Source organism: Callorhinchus milii, unplaced genomic scaffold, assembly GCF_018977255.1.
Source record: "Callorhinchus milii isolate IMCB2004 unplaced genomic scaffold, IMCB_Cmil_1.0 Scaffold5, whole genome shotgun sequence".
NCBI classification, from domain to species: Eukaryota; Metazoa; Chordata; class Chondrichthyes; order Chimaeriformes; family Callorhinchidae; genus Callorhinchus; species Callorhinchus milii.
Window position 1 is genome coordinate 39,682,930 of NW_024704746.1, and position 27,409 is coordinate 39,710,338.

A 27,409-nucleotide genomic window follows, 5' to 3' on the forward strand; every position below is an offset into this window, starting at 1 on the left:
GTTTAATGGCAGCTTTTATCTATAACGCTGTAATACATAACGCTGTAATTTTACCTCAAAATATCTCCAACCACTTCACACAATGAGTTGCTTTGAAGCATGAACACAGCAGCCAGTAATCTCCCACAAATAGCAATGAGATGAATGTTCATTTAATAATTATATTTCACTGAGTATAGAATGGGAGGAATATTGGACAAGAAAACTCATTCCTCTTCTATGAAATAGTCCTCCGGATAATGTATTATTCAAAATCAATAGTGCAGCATGCAAGAATTTTAAAACAACCTTTCCAAACTGATAGCAATGCTTTGTTTTGTTTTTACTTAGCCCATAAACTTGGATTTTTTTGTATACACAGTGCTTGCACATTGAAGTACTGTATCTTTAAACCAGGACATTAGCAATTTCCTTGAGCCAGGTCTCATTACTTGCCCTCCTGTGAGGTGAACCCAATTTGGGAGTCAAGTTCCAAATTAAAAAACCTCATTGAGTATTTAGTCCCATTAGTTCTTTAATGGGAACTGTTTAGTGTACTACATTCTCATATCTGTATAACCTTGCTGTGATCCATTGCTAACCTTCCATACAAAAAGATTATGTGTAAAGAAGTCCCGTAGTTTAGTGGTTAGCGAACAAGTGAGAGGACCCAGGTTCGATTCTTGGGCGGGGCAAAACCTTAGGCGAGTTTCCTTACTCCAAATGCCTGTTTACCCAGCAGTAAGTAGGAACCCAATTGTTCGTCAATTGGCAGATTACTTTCTGGGGGAAATGGTTTGCGTATCTGCCTGTCGCAATGGTGGCATTCTTGCCTCTGGTTGTGGGTTCATGTCGGGGCTTGGAATCACCTAGTCTAAGCTGACACTCCAAATACAGTGCTGGGGGTTTGTTGCATTGTCGGAGTTGCCGTCCGTTGGATGAGATGTTAAACCGAGGTCCCATCTGCCTGTTCAGGTGGTTGTTAAAGATCTCGTGGCACTATTCGAAAAGAAAAGGGAGTTTCTCCCAGTGTCCTGACATCCATCCACCAAAATATATATTTTTAAAAATTGGTGTAAAGGGTGCTATATAAATGCAAGTAGTTGTTATTCTGAAATAACTTGAAAGTTTCTTTCCAGCTGCAAAAAATAATATTGTTGAAGCAGAACACCAAAGGAAACATGTTTCCCAATCACATAACAAACTACCAAAAGAAATTAAACGGGACAGTAGGATAAATGGACAGTGTTGCAGAAACCGGGATGAATTTAAAGAAAAGCGTCTGCCGTTATAGGCGTTTCTTTAACATGATGCAGATGCCAGTGAGAACAACACAGAAATGCATTATCTGCTGTTACTTTCCCATTTGATAATGAATGTATTTGCAACATTTCATTTTAGATTTTACACAGTCAAGTCTTACTCAGCTTCAAGCTTGATTTTAAAATGCAGCCCACTTTGATTCATGCCTCCTCTTTCATTTATTTCAATTTGTTTGAAATGGGCTTTGCAATCTCGTCTTACTCTTTTCAACCCAAAATCTGGTATTGTACCGACAGCCTCTGGACCTTGTTATTTGCGTTCAATTGCCCACACCATGGGGCGGTGGGTGGTTGGGGGTGGGGGGGGTGGGGAGAGCGAGCAGAGGGTGTGCATCCCCTTTATAATAAAATAATAATAATAATAATCCTTGCATTCGATGTAGCGGCTTGTCACATCTTCGAGACGTCTCAGAGCGCTTCACCGAATTGACTGTATATTTTGCGGGCGAATACAGTATACAGTTCAAAAGTACAGCCCCTTCGCTCACTCCAGGGACAAAATACCCTTTGGCTCTCAAGAATGAGAGGGTGAGTGAGTGAGTGAGTGACTGTGTGTAACTCCTCCCCCTCTCCCCCCCCCATCCCCCACCAGCACCAGTCCCGGACACAGAGGTGGGCGGGGTTTGAAGCCGTGCGCATGCGCGTCGCCTGCGCGTCCTCGCGCTGCGGTCCCTTTAACGCCTCTTGTCGAAAGTGAGGCTGGTCGTTCCGGAGCGGCGGTTGGGAGACACAGAGAGAGAGAGACAGACAGACAGGAGCCGCCGGCGCCCAGAGAGCGAGAGAGCTGCTCGACTCCCTCTGAGAGTCTCTGCACGGGCTTTGGCTCAGCGCCTCCGCCACACACATACACACGGTCAGTGCGCGCCACCTTCCCTTCCCTTCTCCCTCTCGCCCGCCCGCCCGCCCCGCGGGACACCGTTCACACCGAGCAGCAGGTTGGCAGCAGCGCCCTCCCGCTTTGTAAGATGGCGGAGCTGCGGCGGGGGCGGCGACGGCCCGGGGGAAGGAGGCGAAGTTGCGGCCCCGGCGCTGGCCCCTGGTGGGTGGGTGGGGGGAGGAAAGGCGAGGTGGGGTTAAGTATCCGAGCGGCGATCCTATGCTCTACCCCCCCCCCCTCCTCTCTCGGGGGCTTTTGCTGCTGACACGGAGAGAAGCCCCGGCTCCTCTCTGGCTCGGGTCCCGTTATCATGACATGTAATGGAGTGGGGGGGGACAGCCGGGGGGGAGCGGTGGGGAAATAATGGTTTTATTTATTTGCTCTTTACGGGTTTCTGTTCCCCCCCCTCTCCTTTTTTTTTGCTATGTTACTGAGAAGAAGAGCCCCGCCTAGTCCGGAAAGCATCTCCCCCCCCCCCCCCCAGGGCCTGGTGTGTAGAAACCAGGGCGGATGCAGCTCTTGGCTGCTGCACCCCCCCCCCCTCCTCCCCTCTCCCCCTTTTGTACTGTTTTAAACTCACACACACACACACACACATCAGCCGCAGCGCCGTGAATCGTCCTCCCGACCGACGTGAAAGGCGCTCCATATCAATGCCATTTGTCGTTCGGTGTTAGAGCTTCGCCGCCGTCCGCAGCTTCAACCCCAAACCTTCCCGAGCATTGCCCCGTTTGTATCTCAATCCAGGTTTGGTTTCTATTCATTGCTCTTTTCTTCCTTTCTCTCTCTCTCTCTCTCCCCCCCCCCCCCCCCCCCACCCCACCCCCCCACACACACACCCATTTACACGGCACTATAGATTAAAACGAAATTGCAATTCTACCATGAAATGGGAAGTAAGTTTATCGGGAACCTGCTCAGTATTGGGGGTGGTGGGGGTGGTGGGGCGGGTGGAGGATTTGTGTGGTTCAGTACTGTAGTTGCGTTTTTGTAGTCGGCGTTGTTTTGCCGCTTATTGAAATGTATTTTAAGTTTTCGGAAGGGCGTAAAATACTCGGCAGCTCGAGCTGCGGCTTTTGTCGGGAGCGATTGCAAAGTTATTGGAAGCGTCTTCGTACAACACAAGTCGAATTTTGTGGGGACCTGGTACACGATGGGCGAGTATAGTCGTTTTTAAGTGGCAATAGCGAAGGTAGGGGGAAAGCAATTCTTTGTAACCTAATCTGCTTGTGTTCAGAGCATATCGTACCATTTAGCAATCCAAGCCTCGTATGTGTTTCCTGTGTGAGCTGAAGGAAATGACACAGCAAGAGGGATATTTCAGAGTTAATGTTTCTGTCGATTAAACTGACCCACTTTTTCCCCCTCTGACTCGATGCGATCTGCTAAAAGTAGATTTCCAGGAGTGTTGCACTGTTTGCATTGGTCTATTGTGTAAAACGTGGTTTAGACCTAATAGGGTGTGTTGTAGATATTTGACTTGGCTTCTTGTTTTATGATGGAATGAAACTGGCTGGATTGCTGTCTCTTGCAATTTGACAATGCTGCTTGTGTATACCATACATAGTGATGTGATTATTTTGGGGCATTTGTCAAAGATGGTGACAATAAATATGCTATGAACTTTACTCTTATAGTTTTCCATTTTTGAAGACAATTTGGCCTTGGTGTTGGCATCTTTAGCTAATAAATCAAGGAGTTTGTCAAACGCTTCATGATGCTAGTTGTCCACATATCCTGCTTTGATTGGAAAGCATATAGAATCATAGTTAAATATCTGCCAGTTGATATATTGTCTAAAATAGCATATTGTTTTGCCCAAATGGGCGCATATAAATTGAATGTACATTTCAAATGGCTTAGTTTTGACTGGTTTGTATTTGTGACCAATTCTGTAAATGAGCTACAAAATGGTGGATTTGTCAGTTGTGCTAGATTTTAGTATTGTTATTCTATAATGGTGCTGTGAATATATTGAAAACCTTGCAGTGTGTGCTGTTGGCTTTGCTGTATAGCTTCGTGTCCAATATCATTAGCTGAGCAAAACTATTAGAGCCTTTCCAAAAGATGGGTGAATTATATAAAATTTCTGCTCAGTCTAAATTCTAAGGTTATAAATATTAGGGTTCTGGCTGAAAAGACAATTACAAAACTTTTAAGTTTAATGGATTTTTTTCTAAAATTGTCATGCTAACCATATACTAACTAACTAGTTGCATTTTTGTGAAATTAGCAATAAAGATTAGGAAGGGACCAGGATCACCCTGATCTGTATTAAATTAGCTAACCTAAATCAGGGGTGAAGTGTGATGCTACATTTAGTCAGATCAGGCAGGATTTCTGTTCCTGATCACTATCCAGATGCTACCACTGGAAAATAACTACATATATCTATCAGTTAATGAGATGTAGGCTCGCATGTGATGCCTCTGCAGTGCAATAACCTGGTGATGATCCTACATTCTTTTTAGTTTAAAGAGACTGTCATCTTCTATGACATTCCAACTGTAATCCTTGGTGTAATGTTTTATTCTGCAGTTAGTCTCAGTTTAAGGAGACTTTCATATGTGTCATTGCAACTGTAATCCCTGGTGAAATGGCTTACTCTGCACTTGCATGATTGGATTCTGAAGTCAGAGGTCTTGGCACAATTGAGACTTCAGGCAGCAGTGATGGATGTTGGTGTAGACAAATTGTAAAAATCTTGTGTTTTTTTCCTCCAGAAAAATTTAAGTTTCAGTACAGTATATTGTTGTTTCCTCCCAAGATATTTTCAACTTTACCTTAAAGATAAAAACTAAACTTGTATATCATGAATTCCATTGGGAATGCGTTTTAACTTGCTAGGCTTGATGTACGTAGATATTTTAAATAAATTCCACACACTTGTTACTTTTTAAATTCCCAGCTTTGTACGTTTGTGTCAGTGGAAAAATGAATTCCTTGCCACTATTTGAGTTAAGAATGCTGCAGTTGGAAATATCGACCAGGATGTATACTTATGGGATGCAATTTTTTTCAGTCAGTTTATTGCTTTCCCAGTCACTTAATATATTAGATCATTGATGGAAAATAATACTGAAATCTAATGCACCATCCTTAATTTAACTACATTTTAATGTTAGAAGCGCATTTATACTTGGATATGTAAGAGCTTTTTAACTTTTTAATTTAAGTAGCCCTTTGTTGTGACCAAGATTCCCATAAACTAATTCTCAGTTATTTGTTATTGGTGAAATGGAGTCCTGTAGATACGTGGTTAGAGCAGGGCGAAATGTAAGTTTCCTTACTCCACATGCCTCTGTTTACCTAGCAGAAAGTAGGAACCTGGTTGTTAAGTCGATTGGTGGATTGCTTTTCCGGGGTAATAATTCCTTCAAAAAGTAGTAATGAATTGGTCACTTCAATCCCCGACTATTTGTGGGACACTGCTGTCCGCAATTGGCCGCTGTGTTTCACCCACAAAATTTACAGTCAATTCACTTTACAGTATATTCTGTGAAGCGCTTTGAGACGTCTCGAAGACATGATAAAGCGCTATATCAAATGCAAGTATTATTATAAAGCTTGGGTTCTTGACCAACTAAGTGACTTCTCATTGGGGTGTTATAAACATGATCTCGTTAGGGCTGAATTGGTTCCAAGATGATTGTTTTTAAAGGGACTAGTTTATTTACTTGGGAGGTGCTGGTTGTCTAAGAGGAAAACATTGGAAGAAGTTTTGAAAACATTTCAGTGTGGATGTAAAAGCTGTGGAAGGTAGCTACATTGTTTGTATTGGATTAATACCATTACCACAAAGAAGATCCTATAACTGTTCAGATTAACAACTACCCACCACTGTGTTCTTCATTAACATTGTGGTGGCTTGTTTTTAAGACAAATTAAACACCAATTTGAGGCAATCAAGTGTAGATTGGGTTCAGAATTGCTATACTACAGTGTTTAATATAGATTTTCCTGCTTATTCCATACAATGCATTTTATTGTAGCAATATAGTCCCAAGACAAATGCCAGCAAAGGCTCGATTCTTCACTAGAGAGAAAATTGGTGAGAATGTCACATTGGGCTATTTGTTCAGTTGTCTATGACCAAGTAATAACAGCAACAACTTGAACTTATATAGTGCCTTCCACACAGGGCAGCATCTCAGACCACTTAACAATAGTGGAGCCTGACTCTAAAGTAAGTTTTGTGTGTGTTTTTTTTTCCAGCTCAGTCAGGGACTACAGTAAAACAGTGTATGGTGGAGGAGTAATGGAAGGAGAGGAGGACATTCCTATGAATGGGAAAATAAAATGTGCATCATGATGATCAAGTTTGTGGGTCACATATTCCTAGGTGGCCAGACAGTTTTTGTGGATTGTCAACTTTATGCTTAAGTTTGGAATAGCAGGAGGAATTGCAAGTATATGTGAGATGTAAATTTCATGACCAAACAGGGTGTTAACACCTGGTGTTTGGTTGAAGCATTGGTAAAGTGCCAGGAGAGTTGTGTAATGCCTTCTGACCTAATAGACATCAAATAGTTTACCAATTCTGATGGATCTAAAGTTGCACATTCCAGTCCTGTATGGTTTGAAATGTTTTGGTGCTTGTTTAAAATGGCAAAGGAGATGATATTAGTTTATTTAAAAACACTTAACCAGACAAAAGTCTAGGATGCATGTATACTTCTGCTTGTCTATTTTAGGATTTTGAAATCCTTTAGCTTAGTGGTTAGAATCCTCGCCTCGCAAGCGAGGGACCTGTGTTCAATTCCCGGGCAGGACAAAATTTGCGTAAGTTTCCTTGCTCCACACACCTCTGTTACTCTAGCAGTAAGTAGCACCTCTTGGCGGATTGCTTTTCCAGGGGTAATAATCCCTTCAAAGATAAATAACTAATAATGGTCACTCAATCCACGATTGTGCCCAATTGGCTGCTGCGTTTTGCCCACAGAACATATAGTCAATATCCTTTACAGTATATTCTATGAAGTGCTATGTAATGTTTTGAAGGTGTGGTAAGACACTATATCAAATGCAATTTTTATTATATTTAGTGTGCTGACTAGATTTAAAGATTTTCCCTACTGACCAGATTGTATTTTTGAGTTTGAATTTATGATTACTAACTTTTAGCTTTGACTAGATAAATTTTTAAAAAAAACTAATTGCCATCAGCTTTCAGAATTAATGTATTACTAGAGCATCTCCTGTATAGCCAGACTTGCTGAAGCAAGAACCATCCAATATTTCCTGCAGTAGTCAGTACATCATCAACCTGAATTTCTATAGGTTCTACAGTTCTCCCTGCAGGCTGCTGTCTATACAACTGATACATATTTATAGTGTCTCGCAGATGATGCACATGCATTAACGTAGCTGTCTGCATGGAAGTGTAGACAGTGTCTCTAGGAAATGTGGTTACAATCACAAAAATAATGGATGAAATGTGCCGTCAGGAGCAGGGATCTTTCCTGACTTGTTTCTCTTACCCTAACCTAGGGTACTGAGGCCAGCTATAGAGTGCTGGCTGAGATCAGCTAATTAAGCACAGTCCTGCACTCAAACCTGTCATTTTCTGGTCCATGTAGTTTCATGGTGTAATATATATTTTTGAAAAGAAAATGTAAAATTGTATTTGACAAGCTGTTGTGTGGTATGTTTTGCTGCTTATTGATCTGAGCGTTATTGGGCTAACAAGGTGCACACAAATTAGTTAATAATAATCCTTGTATTTGATATAGGCGTTATATTAACGTTTCAAACAGCTTTACAGGATGCCCTATGGGGGAAAAAAAGTTAAAGGAGGATCATTCTTGCACTGTAAATGACTAGTGTATAACAAAATCTATAGTAATATATCACCCACAAATATACAGTCAATTCATTTTACAGTGAATTCCGTGAAGCGCTTTGAGACATCGCAGAAGTGATAAGGCGCTATATCAAATGCAAGAATTATTACTAACTGCAGTTTCAGACTGCAGGGTAAATTGTTTCTCATTTCAGAACAAATGATTGCACAGTGGTGCCTAACCTTTTGGTGGGGGGTGGCGATGTGAAATCAATTTCAAATGGTTACCTTCAAATGGACAATGAGTGTGTTTTTAAAAGTTTACAATGTTTGTAATTCATTGAGCTTTGACATTAATAGAAAATGTCATTATTACTGAGCAGGCATGTATTTCCAAAGAAAACATCAGTTCCAAACAAATTATTTGAAAGCCTTCTAATTTTAGTGGACTTTCAATACACAGTGTTTTTTCGTGCTGCTTTATTTGTCGAAAATGATGGTTATAATCTACCCACCCCATCTGGTAGTATTGCTGGCGAGTTTTCTTTTTTGTAAAAGATCCCACTCATGCAAAATGGCTTAAACTCATCTTGTATTTGGGCATTCTTCTAGTTATTTTTTTGGCACTCATGGGAATATTTGGCACTTTAGGAGATTCATGGAGTTAATTGAGTGTTTACATGTCAATTTATTTGGATGAGGAGTTTGAAGAAATGTTTTGATGTATTAGATTTAGATCTTTTGAGTTCTTATTTAACCACAGAGATTATTTGAATCCATTCTTCCACAATCTTGAGCTCAAGCAAACAACATTTCCAGGTTTCCACCTATACTTTTCAAGATGACTTATAAATGTATGGGTGACCTTCAAAGTTTTTTTCACCCGTTCCCACTACCATAGTTAAGTGCCTGGTGCAGTGCCCATGCTGTTCTAAGTCTTATACCATCAGGGTTTCATCTATCCTATGCCATCACAGTCCCTTGAGTGATGTGTGGATTTGCATCCTTTAGTTGTAAGAGAAGCAAACATAGTTTTCAGTTTATCATAAGCTTTCTCACTAAGAGATGCATTTTCTTCTTGTGAAGTCATTATTTCACCCAGACTGCCCACTTCTTTAGTGTCTTCTAAAGATTTGAAAGGTTGTGTAACTTGGACTGGACAGTTTTCATATGAAATTGAATGATGGCATCTTATCATGATACTTCTCAAATCTCTTCACATGATTTGCTTTGAAGTGTAGTACTTGTTATGTGGGCAAATGTAGTAGCTATTCTGTGCTTTCAATAACCATAAATAACAATAAAATACAACTAATGTAAACAATAGATCTTGAGTATTTCTGAAAATGAAAGATGGTGTGACTTTAATTTGTCGATTTTGGTAAATTGTGCGGTAGGGCTAGTGTCCAGTCTACAGCTGCAAGATGTCAGTTTATTTAAATTTGCGCACTTAGTGTCTGAAGACCTGTAAACGACTTGTGTATTGGAAGTGCTTGCTGAATTTGCATGTTTTTTGCTGCAGTTGCTTTTGTAGCTTAAAATGAAGCTTGGACAATCATTTGCTACGTAAGATGTTCTGACTTTAGAAGTGGGAGTAATTTACTTCACAAATTTGCTAATGGGATTGAACTTTTTATGGATGAAAAGTCGATTCTCCTATCTTATTGAAGTCTGTTAATGGGAACATCATTCCTGTGTTTGTGAAAGTGCTTGCAAATCCTATTTCACACAAGAATAAAATTTATATTGTCACAATGTACTTCTCAAGAAAAATCTTTTGTTTTATCCTTTGAAAACTTTGTTTGAATCAAAATTACAATCCAAAGGTATTATAAACAGTAGAACTTTTCTCCACTTTGATTCAATGTTTTACGTCAGTGTTAGAAATATATAGTTTGTGCATATTTTTTGGTTAGTGTTTTGATTAGTATGACATAATATTGTTTGTATATCATGAACCATTTAAATTACAAACTAGAGGATTCATAGGTTAGAGGGTATCCTTATTCTGTTGCATTGTAAAATTAATTTACTAATGTTCTTTGATATCTAACTGTGCAGGTAGTATCAACTGAAGTCTACCTCCTGGATACTGTGCAATTGAATTGGAGGAACAAAAGGCTGAAACATTGTAAGTCTGTTGTCTGATTTGATAGAAACATACTAGTTTATTGCATTTGAAGTGTTGATATTTCTGTGAGCATATTTTGCTTCTAGTGCATTGGACCACATTAACATTTGCCAGCTACAATTTCTATGCAGAAGTTTATTGATCCCTATCCGTTCTGCTAAAGACGCATTGGGGGGTCAGTTTTAGGCCACTTGAATATACAGCTGAGACAATTTATTGATAGGTTTAACTGTTCAGAGAATTTTATTATGCAATCTAGTTCTAGATCTTTGAGACCTGTTTTGGCAACGCCAAATCCACCTTTGTGTTAGAAAATATTTTTAAATGACAGCTGTGAGAATATTGCACTGAAGGAGTTTGCCTTATTCTCCGAGGGAGAGCATAACTGCCCTTGCAATGGATGGCATCCATAATGCTTTACCAGCTGACTTGTAAAATAGTTCAAGCAGGGTGAATCAAATGTTTGCTGCAGTGCAGCACTATTCTTTTGGAGCAGCCTTGTTGAGAACAAGAAGCCCTAGTGAGTTCAAATTACTCAAACTGTCTATTTGGTTTGAAACCATCTAAGTGAGCTAGCTATAAGGCAATATGATGTCTTTGTGACGACAGCGGCAATTGACCTCCTTCCATCAGAACTGATCTGTAAATTGCGAGGCTAATATCGTCATCTGTCAACCTCCTGGAAGTGTAAATGTTACAGCTTTTTGTATATTCCATATGCAGTGGAGAGAGCATGTGCTAGAATATATCCCTCTCCATAGCATTGGAGGTGCCTTGATGTTTTAAAGTCTACCACGCCCTGAAGCTATGGAACTCCCTTTTTTTGGCCTCTTTGACCATCCCTATAGTCACCTTCCCATTCCCCTGGCTCGGCATCGGGCTCCACCATTGTTAAGCACTCTGGGATTCTGCCCAATGTGGGGGACACTATATAAATGCAAGTTGTTGTTGCCTCAAGACCTCACTATCTTGCTGCACTACACTTATCTGGTTTCTACCCTAAATTGCTCTTCACAACCTGGAACCTATGTGTTCTGTTGCTATTGCATGTTTGAAAACGAAGTTGGTATGAAAAGGTACACATGATAATCAGAAATGTTTTTCTGCAGTATAGGGTTAATATAGTAAAGTTACTTACCATTTTGAGAAGCTTTCATACTGCAAAGGCATTTATTTCCAATGTCAGTGTGTGTGACCTGAAAAGTTCGAGCAGTCCCACAGAGGCTGGAATTTGACTTGAGCTACAGACTGTCCTTGATATTAACATTTGAGTTAATACAGACCAGATTTTATAGTCATTTACTTTTGCCAAATTTAATAGCTGCTATTAAAGTCGGCTACTATATTACATACAAAGGGTTTATAGAGGTACATATTGTGCATAAAAATGAAATACAGATTAGTTGCTACAAGAAATTATTGCTCCTCTATTTTTGGGGACTCTGAGTGTGTCAGGCCCAATCATTAAAAATGTGTTAACTTTTGGTCCAGTTTCTCAAAGGTTACTGCAGACGTAAATTGGGAGCATCTAAAATAAGCATGGGAATGTATTCATAATTACAACAGTTTTTTTTAATTGCTCATAATACATGTAGGATATGTATACTTTCATTGCAAAGGCAGTGCAAGTTGCAGCTAATCTACATCCCAAAGTAACTGAAGCTTTTGGTGGTTGACTTAAAACAAATACTTGCTTGGCACAAATGATTTATATCAAACAATATTGCTGCTTGATCAAAGTTGTATGGAAGAAAACTATTGGGCGATCAGCAACACATTTCATTTATATAGTTGAACTTGTCAAATGGAGGAGGAAGTGAAGTTGGAGAAGATCAGAAGCAGGGAGTTACGAGGTCATAAGGGTTTATAGGTGAGAATGAGTATCTATCTGGAAGTCTTATCTCCTGGGAGCCTTTCTGTTCATTTCGGTAAGGATACTAGCAATGGAGCTTTGGATGAGCTGGAGTTTATGATTGTTGGCATCAGATAGGTTGGCGAGGGGGTCACTTGACATATCTGGCAGTAGTGAATGTTTGAATGAGGATTTCACCAGTGTTGAACTTGAGGTGGGGATGGAGGTGGGTGAAAATGCAGAAAACCTGTCCAGGGGTTGGATATACATGGATGGAGGAAGGGACATTGGTGAGCCAGGTGTTGGTCTTTTTTTAGTGTGGAAAGTTGGCTGGTTTTAAAGTAATATGTCCACCTGACTGCTGCATACATTTCAGATTTTTCCTTTGCAAGTATGGATATTCACACCTCAATCTAGTACCTCATTACACTATAACAAAGCACTGGGGCCTATTCATTGACAGGTGCTGTCTTTCCGATTAAATATTAAGGTGAGTATCTGTGTGCTCTGGTTCAGGTGGGCCTTGAAGTTCCCATGACACGATTTTGAAGAATAGGGTGTACTCGTGCTGTAACGAGTCAGTGTTCCCCTCGTTGGTGTCCTAGCTAATATTCATCTGGCCTCCTTCATCTAAATTCATGAATAAACCAATTCATTCATTGGTTTAATGTTGTCTGTGCGGCATATGCTGTTGCTTATTAGTTGTGAAGGACGTTGAGGTGCTTTACTATGATGAGGTGATGTTTTTGTATTAAAATACTATAAAACTGTTTCCTTGTTACAGAGAATGCATTACATTTTTTTGCTTTGGCATGCCTTTCTGCTCAAGGTAAAGTTGGGTAACTTAATTTGTTGCAGCTTGTTAAAACTCCTCCCATATCTTGGCCTCGGTTTTCTTTCCCAACAAGTCTTTTTGCAGTGAATCTTAATGGCTTGATGTCACTTGTGAGTAATCTGCATTCGTGCTGTTGAATTGAGTTGTAGTATTTCTATGAATATTTGATCAGCTCAGCAAGAAAGGAGCAATTGCAGAGGTCATACCTAGCTGTGCATGTTCTTGTGGGTAGATAAAGATTTTTTTTGGTTGGCTTGTTCAGAAGATTCCCTGATGAATCCTAGCTTCTTTTTAACAGCAAGCGACTTATTCATTAGTAAGGAGGATATAATGGGTCTAATCCATTTAAAGTGTTTTTCAATTAGCTTGTTAAGCTTTATTATAATCATTTTAATGTATACTTGGGTTCCAGTAAACACATTTTTGGAGAGTAATCTTCCATTAAATTGAAACTTGTATTTGTAGTTTGGGGATTGCAGTGCAACAAATATTACAATGGCAACAATTATTCTAATTAATTACAATTCAGCATCTTCAGTAATGCAAATTATATCATGGTATTTATATACAATTCTATACAGTTACTGCATACTATAGTTCTGATCTACAAAATGATTCATTGTATTGTAAATTGGGAGTTCTGTTTATTTCCACACTTCGATAAATTTGTTTCCTTCTTCTTGGCTATATTTATCTGTGCTGTTCTCTGACGCGAGGACTGGAAAGTCCTCTGTTCTTCGGCCTTTATGCAAATGTTGTGATTGAGTTGGCTGCTAGGAAGTGCATAAGAACATTCTGGAAGTACTGTAATTTTTTAATTTTATGTTTCTCCCATTGTAGGCAAGTGCTTGGTCAGTGCATGGAGTTTTTTTTTCCGGATAACTCTGTAGATCAGGAACTTGCCATGTGGGGAATAGAAGCCACAAACCCACATCCTACTGCAAATGGGTGCATCAACACACTGTATTGCACTCCAGTGTTGCTCTTTCTGATTTATATTAACTTAACAGTTGCACCCATTTGAATGGAATTGTTGCCTTTTTGCAGCTCATGAAACAAATAATTTTCACATCTGCCAGCAATGTTTCTGCAGCAACAGATGTGAAATTGTGAATTTATTTGTTTAAAACACATTTGTTGTATTGAAGGTTTATTAATATCATGAGATCCTTTAAATCTGTTTTTNGAAACAAACTTGACTAATATAATAATATCTTAATAGTTATGCATATTAGTTAAAGTTAAGCTTGTTTATGTTTTTAATGTGAAGTCACGTTTATGCTGCCACCAGGAACCGGATCAAGATTGCCTAAACTCATTGACCAATAGATTTTTATTTCCCCTTTAATCCCATATTAAGTAATGGTCCTGTTTAAAAATTGTCAAATGATAAATATTTTGTTCGTTCACCAACTGAGGGGGTAGAACCATGAGAATAAAGATAAGTGCATCCAACTTGAGTGGCAACCACTAACCTGTGTCACAATACATAGCGTATTGCACCAATCATAGCATGTGGGCTCTGAGTTCAATATACCTCACGGTTCTTAATCTCAATAAGGATGCTATCGGGTAACCAAAGCAAGAGGAAATGGGCCTACCCAGGTTATTCTTTCATCCCACATTGATGCAGAATACAGTCATCTCTATCCTGTCACTTAACCTAAGGAAAATGAGAAGATTTGAGGGAAAATAAGCAGGAAAGTGAATATTTTTAATCAAATCTCTGTTCAAATGTTCTGCACTTTCAATAAAAAAAACATTTCAACTAAGGGTACTCCTTAATCACAGCAGATTTCACCTAAACTATACAAATAGCTTTCCTTAGAATATTAGTTAGTTGCAGTTTTGACGCCAAAGTATTGTTCACTGAATTAATAAACCAGAATACTTTTCTAGCTGCAATTTAAATGTCATAAGGCTAATTCGCGTTATGTATTTTGTAAGAATGCTGGCCTCTGTTTTACACTTCACTGATTCAGACAAGTTAAGAACAGTTAAACTAGGCTTCGTATAATGTATGGGTGCTATATTGGTATTTTTCTAGTTTCTTCCACCCCCTTTCCACCCCATATAACCTATAGTGTTTTACATTGAAAAATAGCTAACTTGACCATATTGATTTTTTCTATCTTATTACATGAAAAAAAATAGATGGTTGCTTGTGAAATAGACAGTATATTTGGATGTGTACATGTAGCAAGCACTTTACTGCCTTGCTCAGTGTATAGTATAGGGTTAGATGTTGGTATAGGATTTCACTCAGTCCAATTGCATTTTCCTGCAGCTTTACTGCTGAAGGTTGTATAATGAGAATGATACTTGAATATTACAGAATTGGTTTTTGCTTTAAACACAACTGTGCTGTACAGGAAATGGTACAAGAGGGGAAACATTTTTCGATTCAAAACTGATTAGTATCTTTACTAAGGCTAAATGCAGAAATAACATGGCATAAAATCCTGCAGCATGGGAACAGTTTGTACCTAAACAACAAGTAAATTCCTAACCTAAAATCCTCTTGCACTGCTTGTGGTTTGAGATTTATTGGAAAGAAAGCTTCCTTTTTTAGAGGTTTAAATTATCTCTGTAGACATTTTTGAATACATTTATAAACCTTATTACCCAAATCGACCTTTTTATGGATCTTGATATAGCTGAATGTAGAAAAACTTTCTCATAATGGAAGATTGGCAATTTCTGCAATTACAATTGACCTTGTGTTCTTAAAACATAAGCATTTTCACTGCTGATTCAATTTTTAATTTAAATCCGTTTCTCCACTAATCTGGCCTTAAACTGGTTGGACTTTTTCCATTTGAAAAAATGCAGAAGTTTCAAAATGCGCATCAGAAGATCATAGATTGCCAAGTTTCATGTGAATGAAAACCAAATTATTGCTGAGTAGTTTCATATTAATGAAAGTCTTTCCCAAAGTACATTACGCAAGATTGACTATTTCTCTATTGATATTGTATTTGTAATTCATGGAAACTATTAAATAGAATTCCTGTGGTGTGTGAAAATGCCCATTTTGTGCTTGATTTAGTCTCTTAAACAATATTATTGGCACCATTGCATGTTTTGCTCTATTTGTTAAATGTATCAAATCAAAATATTTGTCAAACAGGTAATGCAGAGTGTCTCGTAGTGTTTGGCTGGGCAATATCAATGTACTGAGGCGACGAGGTGGACTAATGTGTCCCAGGTGAAACTGAGAATGGTTTGGTATGGGCTTGTATAACGAAAAGTGACCTGCATAGTCGTTCCCTGACCCAGTCAGAATGAAACTGCAACGGGATCAGAAAAGCTTACCACTTTAAAGTAAAAGGGTTTCAGGAATGATTCAAGTGATTATAATGGAAATTGTAAAATGGGATTGTGGAAGGATGTAGGAACTAAGAAAGCTGCTTTATAAATATTTTGCTGTTAACTTTTATATAAGGACATTCAATCGAGTTTGTTTGAAAGACTAACAAGTTCTTCAAACTTGTATATCCCACTCCATATTGTAGCGTTATCCTCTGAATGTAATCTAGATTAATTATATTAACCTATTTGGTAATAACTATTCAAACTAGTTGTATAATTTCTCTGTTCACAAAGTTCAGTATAGTTTCTATATTAATTGTCCAGGAATTAAATGTGTGTAGAGGATTACATTGTGAATAATTGCCAGTTTCTATTACATTTTTGAACATTTTTGCTTTGTGATTTGAGATGCCAGCTGCCTCAGACGAAATTTAGAACTCATTCATTTTAGTTAATTTTATTCTGAAGTTGACAGTTTCTCCACAACAATTGGATGTTTCTAACAATTGATGTTTTTGTTTGCTCTAGCTGAAATCACTATTCGTTGAAAGTGCTGCAAAATGCGGGAGTACAAGTTGGTGGTCCTTGGCTCGGGTGGTGTAGGAAAGTCTGCTTTGGTAAGCACATTTTTTCTGTGTCGTGCCTCTCCAATTTGTCTCTTACATTTGTTCTGAAATTAGTGAATAATGTGACAGTATGGTTTCTTAGCTCTAACGATTCATGAACATTTAGAAGATGATTGGTGATGGGCTATCTGCGGTGGTGACTGATGACGGCTTTAGCTAAAGGTGTTTTTTTAATATGAGAACCATCCACACTTTTCTTTCATTTGAGGATTGTAATAGGAAACCATTGGCACCATTTTCCTGATATAGGGCTGCGGAGACTGGTATAGCAAGCTAAGAGGAAATTGGAACCTTTTTTGGTTTGCCCAGTACAACACCATACACTGATTTCACTCCTAATCATTACTTCAAATGTTTTCTTGTTTGCTTTTTAGATTGGTATAAGTCTGCATAAACAAAATAATTAATTCACAATTTCCCACACTCTTAAAACATCCATTGTATTTATAAGTTTGATGTGATATCTAACATCGTTATTTGAACTGTTTTGCAGACTGTACAGTTTGTTCAAGGAATATTTGTGGAAAAATATGATCCAACAATAGAGGACTCCTACAGAAAGGTGAGTTGTTCAAGGAGAGGCTTGACAAATGTCAGGCATCATCATGATATGAGCTATGTAATTAGCTTCAACCTTGTTAACTTTAACATCATACTTTTATTTTTGACAGCAAGTTGAAGTTGATGGGCAACAGTGCATGCTTGAAATCTTGGATACAGCAGGAACGGTAAGAGAAATTGAGGGCTTGAATATTCCATTTGTTATTTTAGAAGTATTGTATAATGCTGGTCTTCTTTGGAGAGATGGAAACTAATGAAAATCTAACCATATTACTATAGTAAAACTCCCATAAATCTTGTCTTTATAAATCGTATAATTGCCAAAGTAGTATATTCTTTCGAGTCCCATTCAGTGTCTTTTCAAAATCACTTAGATTTCTTTGCACTTGTATTAATCACCTCTTAACGCGTAACATCACTACCCTACCCTCACTTACTCCTGTACTTACTGGCTGCATTGAATTGTGGGACCTGTTGATACATGTGCAGAAGAACTTGATTTCCAGCGATTCAATGCAATTCCGATGCTTGCCAGTAAGTGTCCATGGGGTGACAGGTCAAGATGCACTGAATGTAGTCTTGACCCGTCACCGCATGCCTGCACTTACCAGCTACGTTGAATTATGCACACATAGTGTAGATTATTTATTTTATACAATTTAATAGTTTACCTACAACTCTGAATTCCCGTAAGTTGTATTAAATGTTATGGTCCGATTTATATGACCTTTGAGTTTTACTGTAATTGCTGTACTATAGAAATTAGAAATATAAAAACCTGCATAAAAGAGTGCAGTGAAGCTAAAAGCTTATCTTGCTTTCTGTTTCTGTCTGTCATATCAAGCATATATGAAATAAGTAATGGCAGCCCTGCAGCTTACCAATACAAAGCATTGATGCATTTCACATTACTTGTCCAGCTATGCATTAGGCTTTAGCCCGCAGGCTTAAGGATATGCCACACATCCAAGTCTCATTGATGAGCTAGACTTGGTGGTGAGGGCATATCCTTAAGTCTACTGGCTAAGGTTTAATGCATAGTTGTGTAAGTAATTTGAAATGCATCATCATTAACCTTGTCTTGGATAATTGTATACCAGATTAGCTTCATAAGACATGATCCTTAAAACTTGTTATTCTGCTTATGTCGTCTCTGGGTGATTTTGATTTTTAGTCAGGATCCTCATTTATCAACCTCAGTGATATTCTGAATGAACCCAGAACATTCTGCTTCCAGTGCTAAAATGCTTGAGCTACTGTCTTTTGCGTGTGTAATTCTCTACAGTGATTCCCATAATTTCAGTTTACTGTGGAAATCTCGCTAATTTGAGAGTCAAGATCTTCTAAAGATAATTAATTCTGTGACAATAGAATAAGCATTATGCAACACCTAGCTCAGTGATGTGTATAGTCACACATTGAACAACTACTTGTTCAAATGAACATCAGCATAAAGCTTCCCCTTGAAGGCATTCACTCATGCTGGGCTTCCACCAATAATCTATCCAGCACCCCTCTTTCTCCCCCTCCATTTCCTATGACCCTAAACTGATTAATGGTGTGCTATTTTGACTCGTGCCTCTCCTGTTCAGATGCAACATTTTAGCAGGGATGATGAGGAGCAGGAGAGTAATAATCTGACATGGGAAACTTCCATTTGTTTGGAAATATCTTGGGTACGCCCAACTGCCATTTGGGCCTATGACTGAACTATGCCCAATATTTAATCTTCTGACTGAAAATGACAGTTTGCAGTAGGCTTTCAATTAATAAATGTCTTAAATGGATCTCACCTTTGAAATGGGCGATAGGAGCCAGGACTCAAAGTAAGAATTGCAAATGTTTAAACTCCTTGGGGAAGGGGATATGGAACATATTTTTATTAGTTACCTAGATATGGAATGATGAATACGCAAGTAATTGATAGGAAGTTGCAATAAGAGGAAGTGGATTGTTAAACGGAAAGTTTTACTGTACAAATTGTGGAAAGGTTATAAATAAGCTTGTTCCTACATTTGAACAGCTTTCGTACTGCAATCTGGGTTAATGTTAGAACCTTTTGAATGAGCTGGAAACAAATGTAATTTTTGACATCATTTGGGTATGGAGAGTGGACAAAATTCCTGACCTGCACCAGAAAGGCAAAAGGAGCAATCTCGTTGGAGTTTGTAAACTTTTAACCACTACTCAGTACTCGTTCCTAAATTGTGCAGTTTTCCTTTGCAGATATTTAAGTGGTGTATAGAGATGTTCCGAAATTGAATGCAAATGAGTGTTGCTTTCTAGCTAATGGTGAGCTGAGTTGTAGCTTTTACATTTTGCAATAAATGTGATTTTAGTCTAATTTTATTTACAGGAGCAATTTACAGCCATGAGAGATCTGTACATGAAGAACGGACAAGGGTTTGCATTAGTATATTCTATAACAGCACAGTCAACGTTCAATGACTTGCAGGACCTGAGGGAGCAAATACTTCGAGTCAAAGACACTGATGATGTAAGTTGGTGTTCCCAAGGAAATCTAAACTTGGGCTTTCACAGGTTCAGGAAGCTAAATTATTCTGTTTAATTTTGTTTTTTTTAAAAAAAGATGCAGCACAGTGCAGTCGTGTGTATTGCCTCTTGAGAATGAGTGGTGGGTTATTTGTTCATGTTGTGATATCCATGATGCTGTATGAGAGTTCAAATGCTTTCCTGCATGGAGATCGTCAGTCCCATGACCTATACTGTTTGATGCAGGTTACTATGCAATACTATGTTTATGTTCTTTCCTTCTCCTCCAACCCCTGGAATACCATGATTCAATTGGACAATGTGAGAAATGTTGACCTACTGTGTGATCAGATTACGTTGTGCTATTTTCTTTAGAATGAAAGCTAGAACAGGAAAGGGAACATGGGCTAAAAATTATATGGGCAGGTTTCTTACAAAACTACTATTTCTTAAGCTACTAAAGAGGATTGCGGTTTGAATTATGAATAATGCTGAACCATAATTGCTTATTCCACCAAAAAGGTAGAACAAGAAAAAATGATGTGGCAATCAATTAACATTTTGGAGTTTAATTTTTTTAACAAGGCTATTTGGATTTATTTTTCTAACAGGCAATGAGAGATGCCAAGGGGTGAACAGATTTGTAGATAAGTGAGAGGTTCTTGAAATCGATCTGTGCTAGGGAGCCAGGCCAGTCTGATGTGATAGGGGTATGGAGTTTAGTGTGAGTGAGAATAAGGGTGGCGGAGATCTGAATCAATTGTACTTTGTCAGAATCGAACTGGGGAGACCAACGAAGGGGGCATTAGAACAACCACACAGATATTGAAGGGCTTAGCAAGCGTCTGAGTTAGCTGATCTCAACTATGAGGGCACTAGGTGTTGAGGACACTGCCTTTGGTTAAATGTTTACAACTAAATAAACAAGGGCTCTAATATGTCTTGTACCAAATATTTCAATATAAATGTTTCATTGCACAGTGTATTTGTAAGAGTAATACCATCAACAGTTCAAGTGATGTATTATTTTATAAAAGCATAGGACATTGAGTCTATGCATATAATTACAGTGTTATTTTTTAAAAAATAAAGTTACATAGTGTTTGGAAAGTGGGAAAACCAGAATTGTAAACTATATAAAAATACGAATGTACTGGTTGTGTCAAACCCATTTGCATAAATTTGGTTCACTTAAGCTACAATTTAGCTAAATTAGTTTTGCCTGGTATACATTAGAAAGGATTTCCTCCCTTGGTATTTGATTTTCATTAATTGCATGGCTTTTTAAAAAAAATTCAGACAAGGTGTTGTATCAAGTTAAAAATTCAGTTCTATTTCTGTTAGAATAGCTTCTGATTAGTGGTATTCTAATGAAGCAATATGATGAGAAGCCAAGATTGAGACATTTGAAAGTTTTTTTTTCTTGATCTGCAGTACAGTATCTATTCAGTATACTATGAAATCACAACATCCTTTGTTCCATGGAAAATGTTTGTCTACTTTTCCTACAAGTTCCTTCCTTCATGTGGTGGGATATTTGGATAAATGTGAAGTTTTCACGTTGATTACTGACAAACTGTATATAGTTACATTCATGTTCGAAATGAGTGGAATATGAAAAGTAAAATTGATCCTGACTGATTTAATACACAATTCACATTTGCACATGTTTGTGACATCCGAGATTTATGCAGTATGTATTCTAGGGTTGCCAGTTTTATCAAAGTTCACATGTATAATGCACAGGTTTGTTTAATCTGGTTTTCTTTGAAAGGGTGAATGAAGTCATAGAAATAAAGTTGACTCAATTTAATTTTAGACCCTTCAGGATCAGAGACTATGAAAAGTGCCCTGTAGTCTACGATGCATTTGATCTATTCGAGGAGTATTTTGCAGTGTATTAAAAGGGCAGTTTGCTAAAGCAACTCCTCTTAAAATGCCTCAAATTGCTTATTACATTGCTACTTCAATCAAGAGTTTATTTATGGTCCAATTAATAGTTTCCTGTTTTGCTAAGCAATTGTGACCAGCCCACATTTTTCCTACTTGTATGTTTTCAAAGTGACGCTTTAACGCTTAGCACATATTTTGGATGTTCCAATCTAACTTCAATATGAACTATCTTCTAATACTACAGTTAGTGCTTAGTAAAGTTTAGTATTTTTTACAGCAAACCCATATATTCATGCTAACCATGAATGTCATGTTTTCTAAATCTAAATTTGCAAAAAGGACTTCATCATTCAATGTAATTCAGATTATAAAAATTTGCTTGATTATGAAGCCCTTAGATTACCCATGTAGTGCTGAAAGTAAACAACATTTAAAACCTTGCAGTATGACCTGTACTTATCAATTTTCCTACAGGTGCCAATGATTTTGGTTGGTAATAAGTGTGACTTGGAAGATGAGCGTGTGGTGGGAAAGGAGCAAGGACAGAATCTAGCAAGACAATGGCATAACTGTGCATTTTTAGAGTCCTCTGCAAAGTCGAAGATTAACGTTAATGAGGTGAGATTCATGTGCAAAAATAGAAGTATTCTGATTAACATTTTCATTCCATATGGTTGTTTCAGATTTTCTCTGCACATGTGTACAGTGTATAAAATTTTGCCCTTAACGGGTGTGTAAAGTGCATGCAATTGGCTTCTGTCTGCATTATTTGTATCTATTTCTAGTTTGCTTTGCAATTAGTTTGAACTGTAATGAATACTAAGGTATTGATAGAGGCCCTGGCTTCCAGTTCTTGTTTTCTCAGTGTTCTAGCATGGCTAGCCTCCATATTTGCATTCATAAATCAGTACAGCAACAAATTGCATTTATATAGCACCTATCATGTCTGGAGGACATCCCAAAGTGCTCGACAGTGAAGATTTTGCACCTGAGTTGGCAGGCCGAAATGAAAACTGGTGGAGAGCAAGGGCGAAGATGACCGAAAGCATGATTGAAGATGTTGAAATGGGCCTTGAAGGAGGCAAGGGAGGGGGCGAGGTGGGGGGATTCCCGAATGGAGTTCCACAGGGTGGGGAGGGGCAGAAAGGTTGAAGGCCTGACCGCTGATGGTGAAGCGGGCGCGGTAGGGGACATGGAGCAAGTGCTCGCGGAATCATTGGACAGGTTGGTAAAGCTTTAGTAGGTTGCAGAGGTCGAGGAGCACTTTGAAATTGAGGACGTGGATCTTAAACTCAATCCTCTGAGGGACGGGGAACCAGTGAAGCTGGGTGAGGATGGGGCTGCAAAGTGTTCCATTATGTGATTTGAGATGTTTCAGTATAAGTTGTTGTTATAATAATAATCCTTGTATTTGATATAACGCTTTTCACGTCGGCAGGACGTCCCAAAGCGCTTCACAGAATAGACTGTAAAGTGAATTGACTGTATTTGTGGGCGAACGCGGCAGCCAATTGCGCACAGCAATGTCCCACAAACAGTCGTAGATTGAAAATGACCAATTTATTATTGTTTTTGGTTTTGAAGCGATTATTATCAACTTAAAAAGTAAAGTTTTAGCTTTACTTGTCAGATTTAATAATGTTTTAATCTCAGGCAAGACGGTATATTAATGCACAACCGTTTACTAATATGAAAATACCCAATTCCTACTTTAAATAGCCTCTTTCATACTGATGTGGCTGTGGTAAGTTCTTTGTTGGGTTACTGAAGGAATCTTGACTTGTACTCGGTTCGTCCAGACACAATTCAAGCCGAACATTTTAATACTGAACATTTAGTTAAATATATATATATACAGTTTGGTGATAACTCCAGATTAAATTTGCCCACAAATATATAATTAATTCACTTTAAAGTATGTTGTGTGAAGTGCTTTGAGACGTCTAGAAGACGAGAAAAGTGCTATATTAAATGCAAGTATTATCATTATAAATTCTGACGGTTGAGGCTAATAACCTGAATGTCAGAAGGCCAGATAGTTTATCAATATACCCATTTGGTTTTATTAACTTATTTGGGTAGTGGAACCTCCATCTGGATCCACATTCTTAGTTTGGAAAATTGTTTTTTTTCTTTCCCTCTATGTATACAGTCCTCAGTGACGTGGGTAGTGGAAAGAGAATGGATTGACTTGAAACTTTAGTCTTAATTAGTTTGGTGACTAAAGTTAACACTCATAGAAGAGTGCAACTTGTTTTCTTTTAAACAAAAAACTACTGAAATATGAACAGGATTTTGTTGCTGGTTAATTTTTATCTGTTGCATGAAGCACGTGAAACCAAGTGTTCCTGTAAGTGAGTCTCTAAAGAACTACAGAATTTACAGAAATCATGTCTGTCTAATGACTGACTCATTATATATTTAAACTGCATATCTGACATCATAATTATATATTACAGATTTTCTATGACTTGGTTCGACAAATCAACAGAAAAACTCCGGTTCTTGGAAAGAGTGGTAAAAAGTCAACATGCCTGCTTCTTTAATACCGATCTACTCTAGCTATGAGCCAGGTAGGGAGAATTACAGACCGATCTTATCCATTCTTTCCTTTATTAGTAGCGATGGTTTTGATGGTCTTCTGCTTATCTTTGAACTCAAGCTTGTCAGTCATCTGGTATATTGGATACATCCTAGAATTATCAATTCATCTGTTGACTTCCATAAAATTTTATATTTCTAACTTTCAGAAGATTTTAGAAAATTAATTTCCTCCATGTCAACATTAATGGGGAGCATCAATATGTGCACCTGTTTTTCTATATTTGACACTTTATATCTAACTTGAGAATTTTTATATTTTTGTCATGAAATACCAGCATACATATGATAGTATCAGGTGGTTAATGTATCAACAAACTAGACTTCTGTTTTAATGGACTTCCATTTTAAATTGAACTCTTATTACAAAATTAACCTCTTGCAGCTGTGGTGAAGCTGTAAAAAGGAACTTGTCAATTGTATGAAATTAGCTCCCGACGCCCAAGGGGAATTCAGATATTTGTTAGTTTGCAGAATATTAAATATGCATTTTTTAATATTTGATCAATTTATTGTTCCTAATTTATTTGATTAAACATATTTGATTCAAAACATTTATTTCTAATTGAGTATACAAATCCTCATGCTTTGTAGGATGTTTTAAAAAAATGTCTTTAAACTTTCACAGGTATGATGAACTGTTGCCCATTTTGACAGTGCCAGCATTCCACTTTACTAAACCTATTGACATCTGAAAAATGGACTTTCCTGTGGTGGTACCCTGCAACAAATGGATGAAAGCTCCTAAGTCATTTTGCACATATAGTAACTAATAATGGTTTCAGCATTGCAAGGGCAGAAAGCTGCTTTTTTATAAACATTCTAATAGGCAACTTAAGACTAGGAACTGCGTTCAGTATTAATGCTAATGGAGGAAGTGCTCTCCTTTCACCAATGTTGTAATGTATTAAATTGATTAACTAACTACTAGTAAAGATTCCCTTTGTTGTATTGGCAAATTCAAGAGTTACGTAATTCCTGGCAAGCACCACTATTTTAGCATAATAAAGGTGAAAGTCCAAAGATCTCCTCTTTAGATTAGGCTATTTCTCACAGCTCATTCTGCTTTTTTTGTATTTGTAGCTTCTTTAAATTGGAAGATGCAAGATCATCATTGTTTCAGTGTATAACTAAGCTCTGAGAATTGCAAAGGCTATTAAAAAGATTTTTATTTTAGCAGAACCTGTGGAAACGGTGATTTCTATGTACAGAAAGTGTATGATGTTCTTTCCTTCACAATTTTGTCTACAATGTTGCCTTCAGATAGCTGTTAACATTTTCAGAAAAAANGTTTTAATTGTTCATTGTATGTTTCCTTTTTGTTTACATGGGGAACAATGTTGATAAAGAATTGTACAGTGGGCGTCTACAACAGGAAGTATATATTTTAAGATACTTATACTTCACAGGTTTTCTTGGGAGGTCCCTCAATGCTCCTGCAGCTGTAGATTCTCACTGTGATTCTGCTTGCTCATGTATACTTGTAATTATCAGTACCAAATATACATTAATTAGGCATTACCTGTTAGTGGTTATGTTTCACATGTGTAATGTTTTGAGATGTTTTCCTGGTGGAAGAGTACTGTGGATATTGATGGTGAATGTGAGAAATCAATTTTGAATCGCGTGTAATCGTTCATGTGGCCTGAGTTGCGATGTTTTTATTTAACAATGCCTTGATGCTTTGTATGCATTAACTTTTGGGTGGAAGAACACGTGTATGGAATGAGCCACAGTATTTGAAATGGCCAACTTAATGCTACAACTGCTTTAAGGTGGCTAAATGTAAACTAAAAAGCCTTAATTTCCATAGAGTGGTGCAATTTTTTTGTATAACCTCGCATCAGTTCAATAAATTGGATTGTTATGCAAGGGCTTGCATTTTGATTGTCTGCCACTTGAATGTTTTGTGTAATGTTTTAACTGCAAGTAAATAAAGTATTTGTTTAACTTTTGTGAATGTAACATTTCATGTGCATTATGCACCATGTGTTACTATTGTGAAGCCAAATGATCAGAAAAGAAAAAGACTTGAGTGTACAGGACTGGTGAAACAATTGCAGTTCATCTGGTCCAAAATTCTTTTTTTAAAAAGTATGCTGGAATCAGTCAATATCAATAATGTACACCTGCTGGAATTGAGTGGTTCTGTTACCATGGTATACAACATAACAGATGTTTTTCTACTGTGGGCAGTACATAAGAGATTGTTGCTGGTCTGGACTGGCAAAATGCCCACATTATGTAAATTTATTGTAAGGGAACTGGTTCTCAAGCCCTCTGACATTATTTGAAAATTAATTACTTGAGCCTGTACATTAAGTCATGTGTAGCAATTGTTTAAAGTTTTGATGCTTGGCTCTGTAAAATTCAGTTGGATGCCAGCCATTCTATAAAACTTCTGTTGATTACACAACAGTTTGCCAGTTAAATACCCTTTACTTCACAGTAAATCATGATGTGTAGTTTTTGCAGGCCAGTAAAATGTTTACTTGATTCTCATGAAGAGAATTTAAGAAGTCCACTGAAAACCAACTGTGAATTTTGTAATCCACCCCAACTGTTATCTACGTAGCATTAATATTTGATTTAAAACATTAGCTATAATGTATATAGAGCAAACAAGTAAGCACTTGCCTGATATAGCCCATTTATCTCACTTACAGCTATAATGTGACTTTTAAAATTGTTTTGCTATTGCACAAATATAATTGTTGAATTCTAATGAATATTATAGTGAGCAATTGATCCACCCAAAGGGTTCATTTGTGTAATATCCAACCATTGGTGTTTTACAGTTCAGTTAAGGTCTCACCGTGCACTTCAGCTACATTTAGAATTAGTTTTTCCTTTTCTGGGTGAGCTTTATAGGTTTGTGCTTTGTAATGGAGAAAAAGGCTCTGCCTCAATACCTAATTACTAGTTACCTCAGGACATCAAACGTTGATTTATCAAAGATGTCCAGTAGTTTACTATTTTTGATCTGTACTTTTCTTGAAATTAATTGGGACTAGCTGCAAGTTTAGTTTGAGCTCTTATTTCTTACAACAGTTAAACCTGTTCAAGCAGGCACTCCTGATAACGACCACCCTGGAACAACCTGGTTTACCCTTATTCCTAGACCACCCTTGAATAAAGGCCACTT

At 37.7% G+C, this 27,409-nt stretch overlaps 1 protein-coding gene across 3 annotated transcripts; it reads left to right on the top strand.

Annotated features, from left to right (window-relative positions):
• Positions 1 to 1,914: 1,914 nt before the first annotated feature.
• Positions 1,915 to 26,218, top strand: LOC103186117 (ras-related protein Rap-1b). Of its 3 annotated transcripts, XM_007904964.2 has the most exons (9): positions 1,915 to 2,154; positions 10,022 to 10,091; positions 16,619 to 16,707; positions 17,210 to 17,278; positions 17,388 to 17,444; positions 19,634 to 19,774; positions 22,138 to 22,281; positions 24,123 to 24,236; positions 24,893 to 26,218. In XM_007904964.2, exons 3-8 carry the CDS (start codon positions 16,651 to 16,653, stop codon positions 24,207 to 24,209), a joined length of 555 nt encoding a protein of 184 aa, XP_007903155.1. In that variant the 5' UTR covers positions 1,915 to 2,154; positions 10,022 to 10,091; positions 16,619 to 16,650; the 3' UTR covers positions 24,210 to 24,236; positions 24,893 to 26,218. The 3 variants fall into 3 exon arrangements, with proteins under 3 accessions (XP_007903155.1, XP_007903156.1, XP_042190939.1); XM_007904965.2 differs by lacking the exon at positions 10,022 to 10,091; XM_042335005.1 differs by lacking the exon at positions 10,022 to 10,091 and having other exon boundaries at positions 1,915 to 2,151; positions 16,618 to 16,707.
• The last annotated feature ends 1,191 nt before the right edge of the window (positions 26,219 to 27,409 follow it).